The sequence below is a fragment of the Salvia splendens genome, unplaced genomic scaffold, assembly GCF_004379255.2.
Source record: "Salvia splendens isolate huo1 unplaced genomic scaffold, SspV2 ctg249, whole genome shotgun sequence".
Classification (NCBI taxonomy): Eukaryota; Viridiplantae; Streptophyta; class Magnoliopsida; order Lamiales; family Lamiaceae; genus Salvia; species Salvia splendens.
In genome coordinates, this window is record NW_024598887.1 from 1 (window position 1) to 24748 (window position 24748).

Below are 24748 nucleotides of genomic sequence, written 5' to 3' on the forward strand. Positions count from 1 at the left end.
TTGTTAGTTGATGTAGAACGTATATCTCTATTGGAGAGAGACCTAGCCTCTACCACGGAACAAAAAGATCAACTTGAGCAGATCTTAGTAGAGAGCAACACTATGCTACAAAGAGTCACACAGTCCATTGAAGGCATTAGTACTCCGACTGATCTCTTCTTCAATGAGCCGCAGAGAAGTTAAGATGGCTCGCTGGATATCTCAGTGATAGTGAAATTTCAAAGACACAAATTGAACAAGAACTGAGGAGTGTAAACGACGAAGCCAGTTCATTGGCCAGCAAATTGTCCGAAGCCCAGGCAGTGATAAAATCACTTGAAGATGCCTTATCGGTTGTAGAAAAAAGCAGGTCTGATCTCTTGGATGAGAAGAAAGAACTTGAGGTTTCCAAGGCTCTCTTGGAGGAAAGAGCTGCAGAAGGAAAAAGAGAAAGCTTCTTCATATACAAGCAAGTATGACGAGCTTCTTGTGAGTTCAAAAGCACTTGAAGATGCTCTGTCAATAACAGAGGACAATGTTTCCAGGTTAACGAACGAGAGAGATGTAGCGGTAGAAGGCAAATCTCTTGCTGAAGAGCAACTAAATAAATTAAAGGAGATGCTTTCTGTCAATGTTAAAAAACTGGACGACGCCGACAAAATTATCCAGTCCCTTGAAGATGAATTGTCTCAGGCACAGAAGAATGCGTCGCTACTTGTTGAAGAAAACAGTAAAGTTCAAACTGGCCAAGCTGATTTGGATGGTGAGATAAAGAGAATTAGAGAAGAAGCTGACTTGCTTGCTACTAAGCTTGCTGAATCCTCCGTAACAATCAATCGCTTGAGGGAGAATTACTAAATTCACAGAATAACATGGCAGATCTGGTTCGGGAAAAAGAAAATGCTGAGAAAGAGATAAATTCACTTACCTCTAAACTGGAATCTTGTATGGAAGAGTTATCTGGCAACCAAAGTAGCATACAGAGTCGGAGTTTAGAGCTCTCTGGTCAGTTTGACAGACTTCAGTTACTTCTAAAAGATGATACGCTTTCAACCTTGCTTGGGCAATGTTTCCAGAGAAAATTTGAGAGCCTAAAGAGCTTAGATTTTCTAATTAAAGAGATCTGGAACTGTTCCCTGGAGATGGACTCTGATATGCCGCAAAACAGTCCTATCGTGAAGGTATATTTCTTGCTTTTATGTGCATATTGTGTTAGTGTTACTCGACTCCATTTTTTTGCTTGAATGCGCAATATCTGAATTATTCTCCAGGAAAACATCCATATGTTTTGGCAAAAAGTTAACAATATTCTCAAGCTTAATCACAGTGCACATTAAAATACCTCTAGTGTTACCCTTTAATTCTTCAGTTTTCTAGTGATTACTTAATTTTCTTCTATTAGTTTCGTAAATAAAAATGTCAATAACTACTATTAGTAACTATGTTATGGGTTTCTATCTGTTTAGTTTCACAATTGGCGATCTCTATTTAATATTTATAGAGTCATCTATCAGAAAGAGTGTTTTTTACAGTTCTATACTTTCCACTCTACTCCAACTTATGACTTTCATTGTCTGAAATCTTCTAGTTGGTATATGTTTTTTTTCCATGACGATTCTTTACGACAAATACATGTCTTTTATTCTATATTATTCCTTTTGAAGGCATGTCTCTCTTGTTTCTCCGTCGGTATGGTATCCTTCATGTGTGATTTATACTGCATTCGGTTTAAAGTTTTTTTTTCTCTTACCCAATGGAAACTTTCTGCATGTCTCCTTTACCTTGGTAGGATGATTCGCTCCTTTCAACTACTTTCCCGTCTAACACTGATATTGCTCCAAACTTGGAATTGTTGAATGATGAGGGAAATGCAGTCGATGGTGAGAGCATGTTTGACATTGAGAACATGGTGAAAAGATATCACGTGAGAAGCAAAATTCTGGCTGATAATTTCAATAAGTTGTCCGCACTTTTTGATGAATCTATGGATGCTATGTTGAGAGGGTTAAACTTAAGGAAGGACGAAATAGTCAATGCCATGAAATATACATCCTCTCTCAAAGATCAAGTCAAGGAAATTGAAACAGATAAGAAGAGACAGGAGGATACTATAGTGTCACTGGAACGTGATATCAGAAGTTTGGTGTCTGCTTGTACTGATGCCACTCATGGATTGGAGTTGAATAATAAGGAAGTTGTGTCCAAGCTGATATCTATTGATGAATTGGTAAACCTAGATGGCAGAATTCCCATGGATTCGGAAGCAGATATTGATGATGAAGAGATAACACTTGCTACTGACCATGTAAAGACGGCTCAGAAGCTAATACTTGCTGCGAGACGGAATCAAGATCTTGGTATGGTGTTTCAGGATGCTATAAGTAAGTTGATGGATATGACAGGGAATATGCAGAACAAACTGAACAGGCTCAGAAGACTTCCGATGAAATCTTGGAAGAGAGAGATCTATACAAAGATAAAATCTTGAAATTGGAGACTGATCTGAAAGTACAGCAAAGCTTGCATACTGAGATGACTATCAAACTAGAAGATATGCAGAGCATGCTGAGAGAAACTCAAGTAACTTGTGACGAAGCCTTGAAAGAAAGAGATCTATACAAAGAAAAATCTTGAAATCGGAAACTGATATGAAAGCACAGCAAGATGAAATTAATGAAATGGCAATCAAGCTAGAAGATCAGAGGAAAAGAGAAGCAGAATTGTCTTCTTCATTATCCAAATTTCGTGATAGAGAAGCAGAATTGTCTTCTTCCTTATCCAAATTCCACGGTATGATCCCTTAGCTATCTCATATTCTCTCCAATTTCCTTGTTAGTTACTCGGTAATTTACCCCCTTTTCATGGTTTTGTTTCAGAACTGGAGGAGACTTTATCGGCATCTCAAGTTAAATCCGTTCTTGATAAAATAAAACTGATCAATGTACCTGATGGTGCATTTGTGTTCGGAGATTCAGATAAGTCAGCCAGTGTAAGAAAGCTGTTCTATGTGATAGATAGTTTTAGTGACTATATGGAGAAGGTAAGCTCGCTATCTCATCAGAATGGAGAGCTTCACTCAACCATTGATAAGCAGATACTCGACATTGAACAGCTGAAGAGGCAAGTCGAAGAGCATGCATCCAATGAGAAAAATTCCGATAAGCTGAACAAGTTGTTAGAGCTGGAATCAGGTTTACAGCTTATTGCGAAGAAGCTGGGTGCCGGTGATGTGATGGATGATTCCAAAGTAAATGGGGAATTATGGCTCCTTCCCTTGCTCGAAAAACTAGTTGTAGCCGTGATGCACGAATCTGAAACTTTGAAGCTAAAAAATGAAGATCTTAGTGCTAAACTGCTCGGGGCCCAAAAGGCTGTGGATGATTTGTCGAACAAGGTTAAATTACTAGAAGAGACTAGTAAATCGAGAGCCATTCTACCAGAGATAGACCGGGAAAGAGGAAAATCCATAGCTTCCTTGTCTACTCAGACGGAGATAGCAGAAATGCAAGATGTGGTAAATTTTTTTTTTAATATTCTTGTATTGCTGATCCATGGTTCTTATTATCCTTCTTTTGCTACAATGAATATGCTATCACGTACGCATAAAGGAGAGAAAGCCTGCAATCGGACTAACTTTTAGAAATTATCCTTTGCCGACTTGAACTATACTTAAAATTTTTACTGTGGTCTGTGTGTGTGTACCAACTCATTTAACTCCGGAGGAAAATATACATAGTGTGGATATAGCAATGTTTCAGGGTTTGAAGTATGTGGCTCGAATAGAGTAATCCAAAATACTTACCCCTGAAAACTTGCAGGAAGGACTTGGCAACAGCAACAACAGTCCTGTTTCATCTGCTGCCCATGTGCGCCCATTGAGGAAGGGTTCTGGCGATCACCTTGCTATCAATATCGAATCTGAGTCCGAACGGTTGATTAATGATAAGGGACGCGAGGAAGATAAAGGTGAGTGCCGAAGAAATCTCTGCTCCATTGAAGTCCGAGGTCTTGGAATTAACAGAAACTCGTCTTTGCAGGTCATGCATTCAAGCCGTTGGTTACTTCTGGTATGATTCCTAGACAGGGGAGAACAGTTGCAGATCGCATTGATGGATTCTGGTAAAACTGTTACCCCAACATATTCTCTCTAGTTTGACATATTACTTGTAGGGCTTATAGAGTTATAGTCATTTAAATCATGAAGTTTGGTCTAATTATGATTTAAATGACTATTATCACTTAATTATATACCTTTAACTGAATAGATTTGGCTAGGAGACAGAGATTGTGGAGATTGGAAATATAGAGAGGACTAAGTATTGGTTCCGTGACTAAAACGCGATGAATTGTAGGCTACATGTAGTCGTAGATTCTATTGTGTTTGTCTTTGTGATTTCTGATGCTTGGTCGGTATGTGTTCAGGGTGAACGGGAGTCGAGCTTTGATGAGTCATCCGAGAGGAAGGTTAGGAGTCATTGCGTACTGGCTCGTCTTACATATTTGGTTATTCGGCACATTATTGTGACAAGCAAGGAAGCAAAGCATACAGCAGTGATTGTAGGATAGATTATAAGTTGTTGTTTATGTTAGACACTTTCCTATATGTAAATGTAAATGTTCCATCACTCACTCTCCCAATTTGTTTCTCTGCAATCGAATATTAGGGATTCAGAGATTTTAGCCCAGAAATTGTTCTTGCTTCAGTCAGGGAATAAATTTGGTGTTTCAGAATGAATGAAGCATACGTAATTATTGATCTCGTTGTGTTGGTGAGGCTGAAAATCACAACAATGTTAATATTTTATCTTATGTTGGCCAAGTATGTTGGCATTTTTCAACAACATATTACAAATAATAAATTAGAATACTTTGCTGTAAAGAAATTGAGACTGATGTTAAAAGTTACTCCCTACGATTTTTACGTTGGTTTTAAAGTTTGCGAGATGAATCAAAATTCGATCAAACTTTATAATTTCTCGTCAAATTGCCATTTATATACTATTATTGACACATATATACCGTATCAATGTACTGAAAAATATCAAAGATTTCAGTATATTATGATTTTCAATATGTTATTATAGATATGGTAATTATTGAATCACTTGTATAAATTTATTAAATCAACAATAGTATAGTAATTTATTGTAAAAAAATTGAAATTTGTGTAGTTTCGAATCTTGAAAGTGGTGAATTTTAATATAGAGCATTAAATTATCAAACAAAAAAATTTGCTAATTTTGTAGTGCAGTTGATTGAACACCGCATGATATTAATACAGTATATTTTGAGCCACTGAGAAATTCCAAACAAAAACGATGTTCATTTTGTAAAAGAATTAATTAGAGAATGGATTTGCTCAACAGCAGCTGCTGCCTTGGGCTATCTCCTAATCTTCAAAAGCTGTCTCCTTCCCGATTCCTGGGTAACTTCTCTTTCTCACCACTCAACACTCTTGTTCAAGAATTTGCACTTCTCTTGACATGCTCTTCAAATTATACTCAGGTAGAGATATACTACATATTTGTCCCACCAAATTACACTATGTGAGTTTCCAATTCTTCTCACCTTTTCCCTTTCTCGCTCCAAAACTCAGCTGATTATTAAAAGACTCCTTTTTTATTGGTTATTTTCATCTGTAAAGAGACATGGAGGTTATACAAAAGCTTTGGCTGGTCAGAATAATGTCAAAAAGTTGAGAAAACGACAGAAAATGCAAAAAGAGAAGCAGGGAGTTTTAGATGAAATTGAAGGTCTAGATGAGGATAAGATGTCTTCTGAAATTAATGAAGCTCAAGCTTCAGTTTTGGTCCCATCAAGGAGTAGTGTGCTTCAAGCCTGCACTTTCACTTCTCTTTCCATAGCTGCTTTGGGGGTTTTAATTAGGCAGGTACATTTCATTCTGTTAGTTTAAAAAAAAACTATCAAACTCATGTGGTTTAGTATTTCGATGGATCCCGTTTAATGTTTGAGAGGAATGTTCATATCGTTGGTGGATTCATCGTAAATTGATGAGCTTGGGATCATTTCTCTCGGTGCATCATTGATCGTGCTTCGGTTACTAAAATTAGATACTTGAGAATGTGTGCATTTTGTTAATGTGATCATAGATGGTGCATCTATGCTTTATTGAAGTGAGAATACTTTGATGTGAGTACATTTTATTTTGTTCTGAGGAAAATCTTGAGTGTTCGTACCGCTGGTGGTGGACTCCTCGTAAGTTGATTAGCCAGAGATAATTTCTGTTGGTGCTTTGATTTGCTTGCTAAAATTGGATACTTGAGAATTGTGTGCATTTTGTTGATGTGCTCGTAGATGGACTCATCTTATGGTTTGGGTTGTAGGTTTCTCATTTTGTGTCGGGAGAGGGATGGCCTGTTCTTGACTGTTCCGAGGATATAACTTGTAAGATTGATTGTCACTCTTTTTCATATGCATCATGTTGAACATAGTAAATGTACCGGGGGCGGGGGCTGTAGAGTTTATCGTTTATGTTATGTATTTTGGTGGACTTGGCTGATGACAGTCGGGGTTTAAGCATGTATGATGATTTTAGAAGTAAATCTAATGCTTCATATCATATCACTACAAGAATTTTCCATATGGTTTTATGTCGTAACACATTTATGCCTGTGTAGATGACTTACTATAAATAGATCTACAGTTATCTGAAGGGCTTTGCGAATGTAGTTTACGAAGGATAGCCCTCTTTCAGATAGAATAGGTGATACATAGACTGAAAAAGTTACTACAAGAGAGGAAACATCTACCAAATCAATAAATTGAAGATACTTATAACTGTTCGTATCTGTCGTCATCAATTACCTCAAAAACCTGCATTTTGTGCAGTTAGTGTCGAGTCATGGCATTTCGGGTTGATTATAGGATCAGTAATTCTGGTATCATCATGTCGTCTCTTGCTACTGAAGATATGGCCAGATTTTGCAGAGTCTAGTAAAGCAGCTAATCAGCAGGTACATGCTTCGTTTCTACAACATTAAACTTGTCTTGATCCCTCGGCTAGCTCTCTCAGTTACAGCCTATAAATTTGTGATTAACAACAGCCTGAAAGGAGCATTAATTGGAACTGTCGATGCGTTTCTTCTTGAACTGCAGGTTCTTACTTCCTTGGAGCCTCTCGATTACTTGGTCGTAGCATTTTTACCTGGAATCAGTGAGGTAGAATCTCGTTGCCTCTTTACATGATGTTAGCCTGGAGATATGTATATAGTGACAACTTTTCTCTATTTGGGGATCGAGCAGGAACTTCTCTTCCGTGGGGCATTAATGCCTCTCTTTGGCGTTAGCTGGATGAGTATCTTCGCGGTTGCAGCACTATTCGGTGTCCTGCACCTCGGAAGTGGCAGGAAATATTCATTTGCAGTCTGGTACATTCACACACGAACATTTACAAACTCGATGCTTTTATGCTTGAACGATAACTGGGAACACGCATACTGGCATGTAAGTTAGATGTGGTTCTTGAAACCTTTGGCAGGGCAACTTTTGTTGGGGTTGTGTATGGTTACACGACAAGTTTTTCGTCAAGTATCGTTGTGCCTATGGCTTCTCATGCGCTGAACAACTTGGTCGGAGGCATTAGCTGGCGTCTCTCTTCAGACGCAGATTAGGTAATCGCTTTCTGATGCATCTTGTAAAAGCATTTGAGCCATTGCTTCATCACTCATTGTTTCTTTACTTTGCCGTTCTAGTCTTGCTGTGTTCGACTGCTTGTCGGTCTCTGCGCGTGCGTGTGTGATGAAGAGGTTCAGGATCGCCGGAGAAGAAGAATGGTGGTAGAGAGATTGAAGACAGAGTTGAGTTTAAAGAGCAAGAAGAAGATATCAATGCATTCACATAATTGGAGAAGTGATAATGGTAATACCAGGGAACATTTTACATTATGTTTTTTACTTTATCAAGAATTTAGAATAACAAATTATGCATCTTTTTATGGATATTCGAGTGATGAACCTTCCATGTGTATATAAAGAAATTTCGGATTCGATCCTCACCGCCTCTTTTCCCAAATTAAAAGTGGAATCTTTTCTAATAAACAGACGAGTTAGAAAAGGAAAGATAATAATTACCCTCTAAATCTTTATCTAATATTGATACAAGCAAAAAACGTATAAAAATATGACACTATTTATTGGGTTATTCAATTAGTTGACTAAGGGGCGTTAAAAGACTTACCAGAGCATCAGCAATGGCGGACGTCTGTTCTGCGGCGTTCCGCGGAATTTCGCTTTTTTCATTAAATATTTTTTTCCGGTTCCTATATATACATCCCGTTGAACTTCATTTCATTTGCACCACTTGTATTAACAAGTTTTTCTCTCTCTCTCAAAATACATTTCTTTCGAATCAACAATGGAGCACCACGACGGCGATTCCCCTACCTCGAGCGAGTCACCGGTGCCCCATTTTCCCATTAGCGGGAGTACGCCGATATCCGCTGCGATGCCTCAAATGCCACCGGGAATGATACCCGAGTACTACAACATGTACCCGCAGTGGTATGGGATGATGCCCCAGATGCCCGGGGCGAGGCCAGGGATGATGCCCCAGATGCATGGGTCGCATGTCGCTTCAGGGGGAGTAGGCAGGGGGTCCCCCAATCGCCGGTGGACAACGTCTATGGGCCCTTTATGGATTTACTGTCGACGGACAACCCGACGAGCTCTCCTCTCGAGACTCAGTTCGCTGGCGTCGACACGTTCTCGTTTGAGGAGTTAGGGCTTTCTCCGGTCCGGGATACTCCCGCCAGCGCACCACCGACGACGGGGAGGGCAAGGAGGACCGGACGAATGAGGGGCAAGGGACGGGGCGTCCCGGTGTACGGAGGCGAGGTGGGGGAGGGATCCAGCGGGAACAAGAGGACCGTCTGGAGCATGGACGAGTGCGTCGCGCTGGCGAAGGCGTGGATCAGTGTAGTGAAGGATCCATACGTCGGGGCAAACCAGCACATCGACCGGATGTGGTGGCGCATTAGCCAAGCTACCTCCAGTTCAAACCGCAAGGGGGGAAAACGCACAACGCGGAGCATGCCGGAAACAATGGGAACGGTTGAAGAGGCAGCTCAGCCAATTTACCGGCATTTACACAAACAACCTCCGCTCGGCAACCAACGGCATGTCTGCTGAGGATGTGAAGCTGCTGGCTCATCAGCAGTTCCCCGACGCTGAAAACGGCTTCGGGGAATTCAAGTATTGGCCGGTGTTTCTTGTGGTGCAGTCTTTGCCCAAGTTCACTGCGGGTGTAGAATCTGGCTGGCCGAAGCGGACGAAGATCAGCGCCTCCGGAGAGTACAGTAGTAGTGCTGGTTCCGCGGAACTCTCCCCCGGCGAGGCAGAGGTCCCCACACCTACATCGTCGGCCCGCCGCCGTCGCCCGGTTGGGCAAAAGTCCGCGGCGCGGATGTCGAGGGGAAGCACCAGCGGATCCGCCGAGGTTCAATCGGTAGCACCCCCAAAACGATCCAGAAACCCCCTCATTCGCCCGCATCGCCGCACATGAAACCTTGTTACGTGCGATGGTTGAATGGCGCCAAACGATCGACCCCCATTACAAGCGGAAGCTTAAGCCCCTCCTCGACAGTATGCGCCGCGATTTGGGATTCGACAGGATGTCGGACAATGACGGCGAGGGGGCGGCGGCGCCGAAGGCGAGAGGACTGGCGACGAGGAATCCGAGGAGTGAGAAGCCGGTTTTATTTTTATAATAATGTACTTTTTTTTAGTAATTATGTATTTTTTTAATGAAGTATGATTTTTTTATAAATAAAGTGGTTGCATTTTCTCCGTATTCGCTTCGAAATTTTAATTCCGTAAATTGTTTAATTCCGAAAATTGTCTAATTTGTGAATTTGTGAATTTTTTTTAATGTGGAAATTACGTCGGGAATTCCGCAGGGAATTCCGCTACTGTGCAGTGGGAATTTCGTATGACGTGGCAGGGCAGTGGGAAGTCCGTATGACGTGGCATGAGGTGTTTTTGAGAATTCCACAAGGAATTCCGCTCCACTGATGATGCTCTAAAGAGTATTGTTTCATGAAATGTGAGAGACTATGCGAAAGGATGTTGAACGTGCTTTAGGTGAAATCTAAGCACGTTGGGATTACAACAAATCCAACGTGTGCATGGTACCAAGAATACATCGTCGAACATTATGTATGTGTGCTTTATCATACATAACGTGATGATAGAATATGAGATAGAAAATACAATAATTTAGGCCGTTGACGAAGCAGATATAGCTCGACAACCCAAGCAACACCTCATCCTCAATTTTGATAATTTCAATGCTGGTGTGCTTCTATTTGTGAAGAATGAATTCATGATCAATTCCAATAAAGTCTCATTATGTACATAACTTGAGCGTACATAATTATTATATAATAATTAATTAATTATGTACTTAATATAATTATTAATGAAAATTTTGGTGTTTTTATGATTTTAGTTTTGGAGTTTAGTTATTTTACTTTCGAAGACATAATTAGTAGTATTTATTAAGAATCAACCATTTATATAAATAGTAATGATATTGAAAACTAAAAAAAAACCCAACAAAAGTGAATAAGTTTAGGGAAAGTAAACAGTGTTTTTCTTCTTCTTAAATTTATAAATATAAATCCCACAATTCCCAAATAGACATTCCAAAAGACAAAAACCCTACACCTTTACAACCGCATCTTCATCGCCAACATTGCAACGACAGCCCCGCCTTCATCAATGGCGAAACGACGTCGTTCGCAGGTTCACGACGGCACACCTGCAGGCACGGCGGAGATCAACTCTGTGTTCATAGACACCAACCTCGGTACTCACATCGCCGTATCCGTATGCAGCTCCGACACAGTTTCAGACTTAAAAAGTATTGATCCTTTACCTCTATTTCCGTCGTTGTTTCTCACTATTCCTGTAGTCTGTTAACAAGTTAAATTATGCTAATCGCTTTTCATGAATGTATCATATGTGCTATTGATCACGCAAACATTGTGCATTTGAACTCGATTGCGACATAATTTGTCTTTGTAATCCTTTTTTGGCAAATACTAATCGCATAAGGATTGAATGTTGAGAAATTTGTATTCTGTTGATCCTGCAAATTGAGCCTTTGTGCTTTGTTTTGCTCATAGCTTATAATTTTCTGAGATTATGTATGACGCCGGCATTTGCTGACTGATTCTATAAACGCGCAGAGAAGGTGACTGTGGCTCATATGCAATCCTTTCCGGAAATTGGTGATATAGAGGTCCACTCTGTGAAGGTACATGCTTTATTTTAGAGGTCTGATGGTGGGGTTTGTCTGTAATTCGTGTCTGATGATTTTCTGCTATTTATGTAGTTAGAACAGAGATCAAACTATTATCATCTTTCAGACAATATGCTTGTTTGGACTGCATTTGGCGAGGTTAACAGAAATTGGTTTCTTTCGGTCACAGCTTCCATTGTCCCCACACATCACTCAGTCAGAAGCTCTATGAATGATATTAATGATGATTGCAACGGTTTCATATCTGATAGGAACAAGAATGCAATTGTTCTTTTTGCATTGCCGGCGTGTGCTGCTCAAAATAATGCTGTTTCGGAGACCACTGGTTCTCACAGAAGAATTTATGCAGAGGAACATTGTATGAGAACCGAGTCTCCTGTGAAGAAGAAACGTAAAGTGAGGCACACAAAAGATGAAAGTCATAATTCTGGATTCGAAGGTGGTGACATCATGTCTTGTCGAAATGATAAAGATATGAAGCCTAATATGTCCGACTCAATTGTTAAGGTCTCAGGTCTGAAGAATGATGAATATGATGATGATGGGAGGCTTCTGTATGACAGAACTTACCTACCCAACATAGCAGAAAAAGGTAATTTTGGAAGCATTTTGGACTACCAGAACCTAAATGGTACCGTTAGACCGAAAGAGGACAATAGGTTTGAGAGTGTGGTAAATGGACTGGAAAATGAGGTTGTTTCCGTTTTTGTACAAGGTTCTTCAGCTGGAATGAGGGATGCCGCTTGTGAAGGTGGAGATGTCAACACTTTGGGGAAAAAAAAGAAAAGGAAATTTGAGAAAACAGCAGAAAACAATCATGATAGAACATATATGGAGCAGTTTGGAAAAGGTGAAAGGACCGAGCCTTCTACTCTTAAAATGGAAGAAGGAATGGGTTTGTCATTAGAGAATGGTCATGAAGTTTTAATGCCATCAAACAGCAAAGCTTCAGACCATGTTATTCCAGATTTTTCACCGAAGGAAGATATCCTTTTGCAGAGTGCAGAAAAGAGTACTATTATTGATCAGAACTCCCATAAACGTTTAGATTCTGATGAGAAAAAAGAAGACAATGTATTAGAGAGTAAAATAGATTATGAAGGCAAGGGTGTTCCATCAGTGCATTCAGGAGGTGTTCGTACTAACATTTCAGATCCTTATGCTACAATAATGGATGCTGGTGTCGGAACAGGGGAGGTGAAATCTGATGGGAAGAAAAGAAAGAAAAAGAAAGTTCACAAAACTGCAGAATTCCAACATACGAGTGATGTGGCACATGCTGAAATTGGTGAAATGAATAAGCCTCTTACAGCAACTACTAGGTTGGAAGAAAAGGGTGCATCTTTAGAGCTTGATAATGAAGTTATAATGCCTGCGGATAGCAAAGCTCCTGACCATGTTGGTCCAGATTTAGCATTGAAAGAGGCCATTATTGTGCGGGATGCTGATGCTGTAATGGAACCTGAAATCTCCAGTCGCGTCAAGAAGATGAAGAAAAAAAAGAGAGCAAAGAATTCTGTCAGCACAAATATGGAGAATTCAGACATTAAAGATATTCACAATGGTACCAGATGTTCTTTGGACTTGTCTTCTCCAGCAGGGGATCATGTCACCAAGGGAATTGGAAAGGATGAAAGCACCATGCTCAATGATGGAATGGATGTCGAGATGAGACCGTTGGATGCGATAGTCCAGCATACAATTGATGTGGCACATACTGAAATTGGTGAAGTGAAGAAGCCTCATACAGAAACTACTAGGTTGGAAGAAAAGGGTGCATCTTTGGAGCTTGATAATGAAAGTATAATGGCTGCTGATAGCAAAGCTCCTGACCATGTTGGTCCAGATCTAGCGTTGAAAGAGACCAGTATTGTGGGGAATGCAGATGCTGTAATGGAAGCTGAAATATCCAGCTGCGTTAAGAAGATGAAGAAAAGGAGAAAAACAAAGAATTCTGTAAGCACTATAGAGAATTCAGGCATCACAGATATTCACAATGGTCCCAGAAGTTCTTTAGACCTGTCTTCTCCATCAGGGGATCATATCACCGCCGGAACCGGAAAGGATGAAAGCACCAGACTCAATGAAGGAGTGGATGTCGAGATGACACTGTTGGATGCTTCTAACAAAGATGCTCAGGAGAAAGTATGGGATGTAAATAGAAAAGAAGAAGAGCGAACTGTGGAAGATTTGAGCGATAGAAATAAAATGATGATGGAAAAGACCAAAAGTTTTCCAGATGTTTACCATGCAGCTTTGCACACTGCTGAAACAGAAAATACCATCTTGAAGCCCAATCAAGCGAACCAGGATGGCGAGATTACTGAGAATAAATCTAGAAAAACTACAAAGAAAGGAAGGAAGCAAAAGCACACTGCAACAGATGTCCAAGAAAATTTGCAAGTTGAGGATGAACAGGTTGGTGTTGAACCTTTAGCAACAAAAGAAACTTCATTTGGTTTTGCAAATTCTGAACTAGCTAGCAGAGATGTAGAGTCGTCCCAAGTTTTGTCTCGTAAGAGTGAAGAAAAGGTAGATGAGAATTACGAGCTTGTCCTAAACACTGATGGTCTCAAAGAAAATACTGAAAAGGGCAGTGAAGGAATCAACTTCAAGCAGTACTTTGTGGCTGACCAACTCCAGAATCAAGTCGATATCAGTAACAAGGTAAGAAAGGCAAACAAGTTGAAGAGTTCAAAAGCTAAAGAAAATGAACTGATGAAAACTTCTAGTCCTTCTGAGTTGTGTGAGATGCCTCGTCAGAAACCCAATGACTTTGTTGCTCCCTCATCCTCCCATAAGAAGAACCCATCTTTGGATAAATCAAGCTCGAAAAGGTCCGTGACATTGCACAACAATAAGGGAAATGAAAGGATGCTGTTGCGTTCACATGTTAAAAAAACGATGCCTATGAAAACTCCGAAGAAAAAGATTTTGTTGGCAAAGTCAGGAACAATTTTTCATAATGATAGTGGTGAAAGTTATGGGGATGAAAATGGAACCTTGTTTTCAGATGATCGCACCCTCACTTCATCAGATAGTTCATCCATGTCAGGTGATGACTCGGAAGGGGAAAGTGAAGTGAGCCAGATTTCAACTCGCAAAGGTATGCTTCATATAACACTAAAATTGAATATAAATTGTTTGATGTTAGGAAAGATTCCTCTCATGTGTATCTCATTTATTTTGTAATTTCTATATCTTCAGTAGGGCCCATGGGGCAGCAGGACTAGCACCTAGATGACTGCCGTTTAAGAACTGGCCCTGTTAATTTAATGTATTTTTACGTTATTTAGTCTTTAGACAATATCAATTAGTACTAATGTTATCAAGATTCAAACTATATTACTAACTTAAGAAGAAACCCATATATCTATTGTACAATTCTACTAATATTTGAAAAATAGAAAAAATCAAGTATAATTTAAAATCCTGCCTAGGCCTGGTTTATTTTTATAAGTTGGTATATGTATTTGTATTAGATGCAGTTATGATTTTCTGATACACTTACTTTTCCTTGAAGTTTAGGAATTTACTGGCTACATTTTTTCGCTTGTTTTATTCATTTTACAACCAAACAAAGGACAACAACTACATTTTTATTTCCACACACCGGCATTGATATTTGAGCTACGATTACTCTATCAACTTAGCATGTTTAGGTGATTTGATTTTATTTCACTTTGTGATAAGAAGTCTTTCATGTAGGTTTTAGGGGTGCGGGGATTGGTATAGTTTGTTTGTATGTTATATTGTTATTCGATGACTGCCTATTTTATTGGTGTTGTCTTGGCCTCTATGCTTAACATTTTTATATATGCTGTAATTACAGGATCCAGTGCTGCAAAAGGAAAAACTTTGGATATGTTAGAAGAGTAAGTCCGTTATCTGCTTTTTGATCCTTGAGGTCACTGCTGATTTTATGTTCTATAAAGCATGAAATGCCCATATTTTCTTTCTTGTGCTCATTGTTTATTTAGTCCATGGACAATCTTATATTATTCCGGATGTTAACATGAATGATAATTTGTAATTAAAAGATAAAAATTAATATAGGTTAAACATACCAGATACTGATAGATTGAGCAAATTTAATCTTTCAAATACCCAATCTTATATGGAGTGCTACATAGACTTTGGGGACACCATGAGTTTTAATGTGGAATTGCTAAAGTGTAGAGAGGAATAGAATAAGTAGCTGAAGTGATGCTAGTAGATAGTGAGACCCACATCAGTAGTAGACTAGTAGTGTAATGTGTGATGAAAAAGTTTTAAAAAATATAAGTGGACTAATTATGGTGGACGGACCGAAATGGCTAAAGGAATTACTCATTTTAGGGACGGGGTGATAGTACGAGGTGCAACTCGAAGTCTCAAATCACCCATGTAACCGTCAAATACATGTTTCCACATATTGTAAATTCTTGAAACTGGACTCTTATAAATTCCTAGGACACTGGGCTCCCCAAATCCTCATTTGCTTGTGCAGCATACATTGCTACTGTGATTAGGATTTGATTGACTGTGTACATGTTGCAACAGGGAGAATGTGACGATGGATGTGATCCTAAGAAGCTCGAAGCGGTTCAAGAAGGCGAAGGAGATCGCCACCCAGATCGAAGAATCCCAGCCCATCGATTTTGTTCCTGATAGTCAGCCCGTTTAACCTTGTCGCCGGCCGGAATCGATGTAAGAAAATATTTTCACTACTGAAGATGCCGTATACTTTATTCATACCTGGGAAGGATTACCTTCGCAATTTTGGGTTTTTTAGCGAGGGAGATGTCCCTTTTTTGGTTGTCTTTACCAAGTATTGTGTCACAATTGATATCGTTTTAGTTTTCTTTTTTGTTGTATTGAATTCAGAAGTTGAATGGCGATAACCAAGTTTCAAATTGCCATATAAAAATTGGTGACGTGGATGGATAATGGATATGTATATTAATATGCCGAAGTGAACAACTAAATGGCATCGATTTGATTCTAAGAAATTGATTTTTTTTGCTTGTCATTAGTCAACCCCGTTTCAATTTCCTCCAAATTTAGTTAGATGGTACAATTGAGATAGTATTTCATAATGTTGCATTCAACTTTTGAAAAGTGAGACACAAATGAAAAACATATATTCTTCGTAATTTTGTAAGGAAGTAGTAATTGTTTTTATGACAAAAGTAATTCATATAAAAGTTTTTCCATACAGATCATTAATGTAGCAGTAAAACTATAAAGTCAAAATGTACTTATAAAAGTGCTGCCAGCGAAGAGCGATTTCGATTGTTTAGTGATTCTGTCGAGACATTTCGTCAAACATGATTTGAGCAACAGAAGGAAAACTCTCCCTTTCCTTCTTCAGCTCCCAAACTTCCCTCTCATAAACCACAACAACAAACTCCCGCCAACTTCCATTTGCATATTTTTCACAACTTCCTCACTCTTCTTTTACCCTATCCATTTATTTGCCATTTGTTCATGCCAAAAGGTGGAGAAACACAATTTTGATGATGTCCAGTTTTCTTCATTCAACCGCACAGAATTTGTTGCTGTCTCCGTTTTCAGGTCGGATAAAACGCTAACACCGGTTTCCGGCAGAGCCCGTTTCTGCAATTTTACGTTTCAGAAGCCCTCACTGAGGGGCCGCAATTTTGGGATCGTGCGGTGCGGTTTGGGCCAGGTTCCATTTCCTGAACCGGAAAATGCTGAGTTCCTAATCAAGGATTTGTTTGGTAGAGTTGAAGGGCTTCTATACACAAGTGCTGATGCTGCTGTGAGTTCTTCCGATGCAGTTGGTACAACCAAGCAGAATAGTGATTGGTTTTCTGGATTTACGAATGCCATGGAAGTTGTTTTGAAGGTTTGTTATTAATATTGTTATCATTGAAGAGGTTTGTTGGAATCATGAAGATTGGGACTGTTGAATTATTGTGAATTATCAGAGATAAAAAAAAAAGTTTAGCTTTTGATGGATTATGAAATGAATTATTCTTGAGTTATGGAATTCTTGATTTTCTTGTCAACGTTTCTCTTTTTTTATTTAAGTTGTTTGCATTTGTTATTTATCTCTGTTAACTTGCAAGGGCAGAATTTGATTCATTGAAAGCATCTCCCCTCCTGTGATAGTTGAGCTGTAGTTGCTCTGAAATCTCAACAGAAACACTATAATCTGAATTACAAAATGTGATTTGTTAGTTTGGATAGAAAAGTATGAAGATTCGCACAGACTATATGATGAAATTTGAACTGAATTTCCCTTGGTAATTACTTATCTCAGTTGTTATCATGGCAGTATAAGCGAACATTAGATTAGATGAATATTGGTCCTTCTCAGAAAAAAAATCAAAATACTCGGCTCTTGAAAAAGTTTATAGTCCGAGTGTGTGAAAAACGTCAACACTTGCAGATTACAGATAGCCGAGAGGTTCCACTCTGCGATGTGTGTTCTTTATAAGTAAGGTTTACATGGCAGACAAATCTAATTCCTTCTCAACTTGATACATATTTCTTGTTTCAAACAAGGTAGTTTTGGTGCAATTGTGTAGCAAAAATATTTCAGCTTGATTGTATTTTTTCTACAATGATATAGGTTTATAAACCTTGTTACTCTTTTCAGATTCTTAAAGATGGGCTTTCCACTCTGCATGTTCCCTACGCTTATGGTTTTGCTATCATTTTACTGACGATGCTCGTTAAGGCTGCCACTTTTTCTTTGACAAAGAAACAGGTTATTTTTCCTTTATCCTCCCATAGTTGTAGTATAAGCTCTTCTAATCGTTCATCTTAATTTAAAACTTCATAATTTTCCAAATGTGGAAAATTGCTCAACTTAGAGTATATATAGAGTTGGATTCTTTGAAGTCTTACTTAAATAGGTGTCTTAAATGTGATGCGTAGGTGGAATCAGCAATGTCCATGCAGTCTTTGGCTCCTCAGATAAAAGCTATTCAGGAACGATATGCTGGAGATCAGGTTACATTTTTTTCCCTTTAGGTTGATGTTTTGCTATGCATGGTAATCAGAATTCAGAATATGTACCCTTTTCTCATGCGCTCTGAAGTTTCTTATATCTAACTGTCTTTGCAGGAAAGGATTCAACTCGAAACAGCTCGGCTGTACAAACTAGCTGGTATAAATCCATTGGCAGGTATTAAACCATTGTGAAACACCTCTTGTTAATTGTTAGAAGAACACAAAAGTAAAATGAAGAACAATAATAGTATTAAATTATTAATTGTTGTAGAGGATTTTCTCTTAGTATATCCTCACTAGTGGAGCAATTTTAATGTTAGTATAAACCCATTTTCCTCTGTTTCTACATGTTATAGGATGTCTTCCTACGCTTGCCACTATTCCCATATGGATTGGACTTTATAGAGCTCTTTCTAATGCAGCCGATGAGGTAAACTCCACCATCATCTTGTGCTTCCCCTTCCGTTTATGTATTATGCTGAAGCCTTTATTTTAATTGGACTTCTGTCTTCAAAATCAAGGGATTGTTAACGGAAGGCTTCTTCTGGATACCCTCACTATCTGGTCCGACAACTGTTGCTGCTAGGCAAACTGGTAGTGGTACCACTTGGCTTTTCCCCTTCATTGTAAGAATTTATCGTCCTCTCCCTGCTTTATCAAAGATGTGAATTACTTTGATATCTGAAGTTTTGCATGCATTTTTGTATTAGGTTAATGTGGTTGAGTACCATATGCATGAGCATTTAATTCAGATTAAATCAACAAGTTTAGTTTGAGTGTTTAATTTGAATTTATCTTATGCTAAGTATGTGGTAATGTCAGAGTATTAAATAGTTATTTATGAAGACTGAACGTGATCCAGAACCCTTCTGATTCTTATATTTATTTTCTCAAACACACAGGATGGCCATCCTCCTCTTGGGTGGTCAGATACTTTGGCATATCTTGTCTTGCCTGTTCTTTTGGTTGTTACTCAATACATCTCTGTACAGATCATGCAACCGCCACAGGTTTGTCATTGCTTGTCACATAGTACTACTAAACTAGTCATTTCAACATTCTTAGAAGTATATTGAGTAAAAAAAAATCTAACTGAGCTTTAATTTGATCACTGCCAGAGTAATGATCCAAATGTCAAGAATTCTCAAGCCATAACGAAGTTGCTACCATTGATGATTGGATATTTTGCTCTCTCGGTTCCTTCTGGTTTAAGCCTTTACTGGTTAGCTGTTCTGCATTTGTGCTACTTGTCCTATTGATATAATTTCCTATAATTCTTTTCCCACAGAATGTCGTTTCCTCTCATCGTTTATGGTCGTTTACTGGTATCTGATGCAGGCTTACAAACAACATCCTGGGTACAGGACAACAGGTATGGCTACGTAAATTGGGTGGTGCAAAAAGTCCTAAGCAAATTGTTGATGACAGTATCGAGAAAGAGCCAATCCAAACACTAAAGTCCATATCCGTAGCACCACCAGCCAAAAAGGTGGTTGAGAAAGAAGAAAAACTAACTCCAGAAGGGTTTCGTCCGGGTGAAAGGTAAAACAGATGGAAGATTTTTTAATCGCAGACGTTATTTGAATCATATTTTTGCTTATTCTGTTCAAATTTTCCAGGTTTAAACAACTAAAGGAACAAGAAGCTCGAAAAAAAAGGCAAAGAGAGGAAGAGTTGAGGAAATCTGAGGAGGCAGCAGCTAACGGACTTCAGATTACAAATGGCAAAGTAAATAAGAATCACCCCACCTGAGGGGGAGACCAGTCCTTCTAACATTGATAGCTTCTCTGTGAATGCTAATAATGTCAAGCCAGAATCGAAGGATGATGAGAGGTCATCTGCTGATAGAGAAGAAAATCCTGATATTTGAGAAGATCGGAAGAATGAAAGAAGTAATCTGCCTATGGACAAAAATATTGAGAAGGTACTTCCTTTCCAACTTTCCGTTTTGATTTGACTTTGCACCACTCTTCATGATTTAAAAGGATAGGGTACATTTATCAAACTGAGATATAGAACTTGAGTCTACGGAAAATATAGTAGTAGCAATTTTGGTACCCCCTGCGGTTTGCTTATCCTCTCCTGCTGTTTTTTGCCCTTCATGTATGTTTAACGGTATCCTTCACATTGTGATTTTCTGTCTCATGTTTAGACTGGATATCTAGGATTTAAGCCCTTTGCTACATTTGAAAGCACAGAGACATGTTCGAGAAGAAAATGATAGCGCAGAGGGGACAACTAAGCCAGTGCAGAGAGAGGCTCTCCGTTATCCTAGAGCATCTTCTTATACTTGGGTTGTTTTGCGATGTCTAGTCACATTTTGATCACAGTTGCTGAAGAATGCATGAGCTTTGGCTGTTACTTGGAATCATGTATATTTCATTAGAGATGAGAATGATATACAACTAGAGAGGGGGAGAGAGTTAGTGAATTTTTGTAGCAGTGTAGAATATGAGTTGGGCAATTATTCCTATATTAGTGAGCTGGGAAATTCTCATTAAAAATATGTTACTTGCAACTCCCTTTTTCAAATAAAACACATAGAAAGTATACTTTGATTCTAATACATGTATGAATTGTTTGTGTAACTCTTTTTTATCGATTCAGTTTAATTTGGTTCTATAGTTTAGCTGTTAGAGGTGCTCACGGTTGGGAAACCGTGTTCGGTGGAATTGTGAACCGTAACCGACTTGTGAGAGATTGCGTGGTTCTGGTTTTGAACCATAACCCGGTGGTTCTGGTTATTGGCAGTTTCATTTTTAAATTATGTTTTGCGATTTTGTATATGTGGAGAGACTTTGTTATACTGATATGAGCTAATTAAGTCACGAAGTTTGATCAAATTTCTATTTAGTTATATGAAATTTGAACAATTGTCCCATATAGTATCATTTTTATCGCAATTGTCCCACTAAGTACAAAATATCTTTGGTGATGGTCAGTGATTAAATAGAATAAGAAGAAAAATTACAAGAAAATAAAAAGAATTGTCATTTTTAGTAATACCAGAGAATATCATGAGACATTGACAAAAATTGAAACTATCATTTAATATTTCACTTTCAAACTTTATAAAACTCGCCAAAATTTTGACCAAACTTCAATATTTAAAAGTTCCGATGTTTGATTGCAATTATTTATTAGTTGAGATATTTTTTGTTAAAAGATAAAGAATTTATTTATTGTAGTAGTAATTCGTTTATTTAATTTGTAGTTCAAGGACTAAAGTATCAAATATAATCATCAAAATGTTGAATTTTGGCATGTGCATTTAAATCTAATGAAATTGAAAAGTAGGGATAAAGTGATAATAAAAGGATATAATATGCGATAATTGGAACATCATGACCTACTCAACATGTAAGATTATCCATTAAAAAAAATATTCAATGCATGCAAACTATTCCATAATTGGCAAATCTTTATTCCAATCTTTATGCACATGACTTGTATACAAATCATGAGATTCCAATGACTTGGTTTAGTGTGTATTATCTCAAGATTGAGTTTTTTAAATTTCAACCCTAAGTTGATATTTTATTATTTTGTTTGTTGGCTATTATATAATCGAGAATCTATATGTTGTTTATCATCTAAAATCTGTGGCGAAGTTAGACATTTCATTCTGAAACTCTTGAGACAAAATTTTTTTTTTAATCAAAATGTGAAACAAATTTAATTTATAGAAATTTAACAATCTCCTAAAATCCTTTATTTTTTATATAAATTCTTGATATCAATGTTAAAAAGGAAGAATAGTAAAGAAAGAGAGACGAACTAGTCATATGATTAAAGATGTGGCATGAGATAAGTTTCTTCTTCTCAAATTTAACCAATTAAATTAAAAAATAATAATTTTAACATGAAATTCCTAAAATACACCAAAGTATTTCTAAATCGTGGATGATCATGCCTTAATTAGCGCTGACATTTACTCGTCTTCAACATTTATGCTTTTGCTTTTAGTATTATTTTTTTAATATCTAAAAAACTACAAATTGGTGAGAAAATAATAATTAATTAAAGTCCGATATATTCATTATCCGTGTCCTTGCTATTTGAGTCGTAAGGAAATTAATTAAAATATGTGGTTATTAAATAAAACAAAAGCAAACTACTCATTTTCAATTTGATTAAACAAGTCAACTTTATCCTGAATGAGAGACAATTATGGCATTTGTATGTGATAATCATACTATATATTATCATCCACAATTAGAAATTAACTTCTCATGATTAAGATTTATTGAAATATAGCATAAATTCAAATCTACCAATGTCAGTCTTAATTTTAAAGTACATGATCTGACACGGCAAAATTATTCTTTGCGGAGGCATATTTAAATTGTGTTTTGATTTCAAGATTTTAGTGATCATGAATTAGTACTTTAATTTGTTTTAAATTTCAATTGTTAGGATGAGATCGCTTTTTATTAATCATCAAGGAAAAGTGTAAGTACATCACTCTCATTTTGAATTGTTTTATGTGTGATGCGTTGCATTTATTAGTGAGGTGATATTGGTGAAAGAATTGAATGCTTTTTATCTAAAGATGTAAATTCAATATACCAAATATAGATGATCCATTCCCAATTTATTATGAAATGGATCTTTCCAAACAACTACCCAATAGTTTGTTATGTTCATATTTCCATATAAACAAACAATAATATATGCAAGATAACAATAGCAAAAGGTGAGAGTTGATTAAAAGGGTAGTGAGTCAAGTCGACAAACTATCAAATGACGGATCCAGAACATAATTTTGAAAGAAGGTGATTCATTTGGTGAAAACGGGTTGGAGCATGAAGTTAACGAATGAGAGAGGGAGTACGATTTTAAATCCTCAATCGACAATGTTTGATGTCATCGTTTTCAAAATAATTATGCAGATCAAGGTATAGTCATGGCGTTTTCGACTGCTCTTGTAGGAAAATTGGTTAAACTACGCATGATATTTTTTCCTCAATAGTTAAATTAGTGTCATCTCTTGTTAAGCAAAACTATGCATGATTATTTTTTATTGGACATTAATGGCCTAAATGACTTCGTGCTAAAAAAAATTAAAGTCGAGTCTCATGTTACTTAATTTGTTATTATGGTGACTCAACTCGAGTTATCAATTAGAGCCCTAACCATATATGGATGAGATTAGATTAAATGGATGGCTCTTAGTCTTAATACTAATAAACCCTCTAATCAATTAGTTCATTTATGTTTTATCGACTCTAAAATACATATTTTTCCTCTACCATTCTTCAAATGTAGAAACATGAAAAGAGTAAACTACAACAAAAATAAACCAGACTATCAATATAGTCTCATGTTCAATATTAATATACTCACCTACCTATCATAAAATTATTAAATGCGTCCTCTAATGATGGGATGATGCTTCGTATAAAATATAATTTTACATTAACAAATCTAATATATTCATACAGATAGATAACTAGGTCGCAGAACTAAGGATATGCATTTCTACATCTAAAATATCTATGATAAATAGATATTTATGATTCAGTTTCTAATTCTATGCCCCCTATTCACCTAATTTAAAATAATAACACTACCAATTTTTTTTATTTTATTTTTTACTAAAACAAAATAAATCTTGAGTTATGGCGATATGATTCAACTTCCAATTATCATATAGCAGGATATATTATAAAAAACAATAATTTATAAATTTATTAATATTTAAGATATTTTCTGAGATACGATAAAAATCAATAAATTAGATAAGACAAAACTATTTACTCTAATGTAAAATGGAGTACTCTATTTTGCCCCATTTTCTTTTTGGGAGAGAAGCCTTTTAAAGAATTGACAGTACTATAGCATCGTTGCCGATAGGAACAAATCGAATTAAATTATTACTAATAAATAGAAAAAAAATCTTTTCATAATATTTAATAAATGATGACATAGTAGTATTGGCTGTCGGTCACATACATAGGAGCCTTAAATTTTTGTGTTGAATTTATCTACATGTCGAGGTGTACGAAATTCACATTGTGTGATGACTTCTTAGCTTGGGAACTCACATGATTCAATTCTTTCAAATAAATTATTTTATTTCAGATTATCATCATGAATTCTTATGCTTCGATTGGTGGTCCAATCTTTGTTATTGCATTAATGTTATTTCAGTAAAAAAAATTATTGATGGTCTTGCGATCGCGGCTAGTTTTGAATGGTGGACAAATAAACGAAAGTGAACCTCAATCCCAAAGGATTCTAAATTTAATGGAGTTAATTTTCCAGCCCTTGTTCGCCGCCCACCCCACCTGGATCCGAGGTTGGCTGCGGCCATAGTGCTCGGTTCAAGATATGGACTCATTACAAAGTTCAAATGTTGTGTAAAAATTACATTTGGTAAGTTTATATTTGTGTAAAAGCAATTTTATATACGGGTGATTTAATGAAAGTCGGACCCATTGTTCTAAATTTCATGAAATGAAAGTGGGACCCATTGCTTCTTCCTTAGATTCATATTCTCTCTCTATATATATACATACAAACA

The 24748-nt window shown here is 37.3% G+C and overlaps 4 protein-coding genes and 1 long non-coding RNA gene across 5 annotated transcripts; all 5 read left to right on the forward strand.

Annotated features, from left to right (window-relative positions):
- Positions 1-6: 6 nt before the first annotated feature.
- Positions 7-4735, forward strand: LOC121789475 (myosin-4-like; the record flags this gene model as incomplete). The annotated part of the gene is given in 11 exon segments (XM_042187929.1): positions 7-169; positions 172-407; positions 409-811; positions 814-1160; positions 1769-2402; positions 2405-2543; positions 2690-2769; positions 2856-3493; positions 3798-3945; positions 4017-4098; positions 4402-4735. Coding segments are annotated over 11 exon segments (2973 nt in total), but the record flags the coding sequence as incomplete, so codon positions are not given.
- Positions 4736-5247: 512 nt separating this feature from the next.
- Positions 5248-7952, forward strand: LOC121789473. Its single transcript, XM_042187927.1, has 9 exons — positions 5248-5404; positions 5485-5525; positions 5624-5869; positions 6324-6384; positions 6829-6953; positions 7096-7158; positions 7243-7367; positions 7478-7610; positions 7692-7952. The coding sequence occupies exons 1-8, from the start codon at positions 5329-5331 to the stop codon at positions 7608-7610; spliced, it is 870 nt and encodes a 289-aa protein (XP_042043861.1). The 5' UTR covers positions 5248-5328; the 3' UTR covers positions 7692-7952.
- A 2701-nt stretch (positions 7953-10653) lies between these two features.
- Positions 10654-16188, forward strand: LOC121789474. Its single transcript, XM_042187928.1, has 5 exons — positions 10654-10857; positions 11186-11253; positions 11332-14365; positions 15092-15134; positions 15802-16188. The coding sequence occupies exons 1-5, from the start codon at positions 10716-10718 to the stop codon at positions 15923-15925; spliced, it is 3411 nt and encodes a 1136-aa protein (XP_042043862.1). The 5' UTR covers positions 10654-10715; the 3' UTR covers positions 15926-16188.
- Positions 16189-16662: 474 nt separating this feature from the next.
- On the forward strand, positions 16663-19740 carry LOC121789476 (ALBINO3-like protein 1, chloroplastic). Its single transcript, XM_042187930.1, is given in 10 exon segments — positions 16663-16824; positions 16827-17110; positions 17867-17977; positions 18148-18222; positions 18337-18397; positions 18579-18652; positions 18744-18848; positions 19125-19232; positions 19341-19444; positions 19587-19740. Coding segments are annotated over 10 exon segments (1011 nt in total). The 5' UTR covers positions 16663-16757; the 3' UTR covers positions 19609-19740.
- A 225-nt stretch (positions 19741-19965) lies between these two features.
- Positions 19966-20786, forward strand: LOC121789477. The gene is made up of 2 exons (XR_006048053.1): positions 19966-20146; positions 20375-20786. It is a non-coding gene; the product is annotated as an uncharacterized LOC121789477 (long non-coding RNA).
- Positions 20787-24748: the final 3962 nt, after the last annotated feature.

Coding starts and splice junctions, on each gene's coding strand:
- LOC121789473 (XM_042187927.1), top strand. CDS start 5,329: ATGGATTTGCTCAACAGCAGCTGCTGCCTTGGGCTATCTCCTAATCTT. Junction 7,159..7,242: donor TTTTACCTGGAATCAGTGAG/GTAGAATCTCGT, acceptor GGGATCGAGCAG/GAACTTCTCTTCCGTGGGGC. Junction 7,368..7,477: donor AAATATTCATTTGCAGTCTG/GTACATTCACAC, acceptor AACCTTTGGCAG/GGCAACTTTTGTTGGGGTTG.
- LOC121789474 (XM_042187928.1), top strand. CDS start 10,716: ATGGCGAAACGACGTCGTTCGCAGGTTCACGACGGCACACCTGCAGGC. Junction 11,254..11,331: donor TAGAGGTCCACTCTGTGAAG/GTACATGCTTTA, acceptor CTATTTATGTAG/TTAGAACAGAGATCAAACTA. Junction 14,366..15,091: donor CCAGATTTCAACTCGCAAAG/GTATGCTTCATA, acceptor CTGTAATTACAG/GATCCAGTGCTGCAAAAGGA.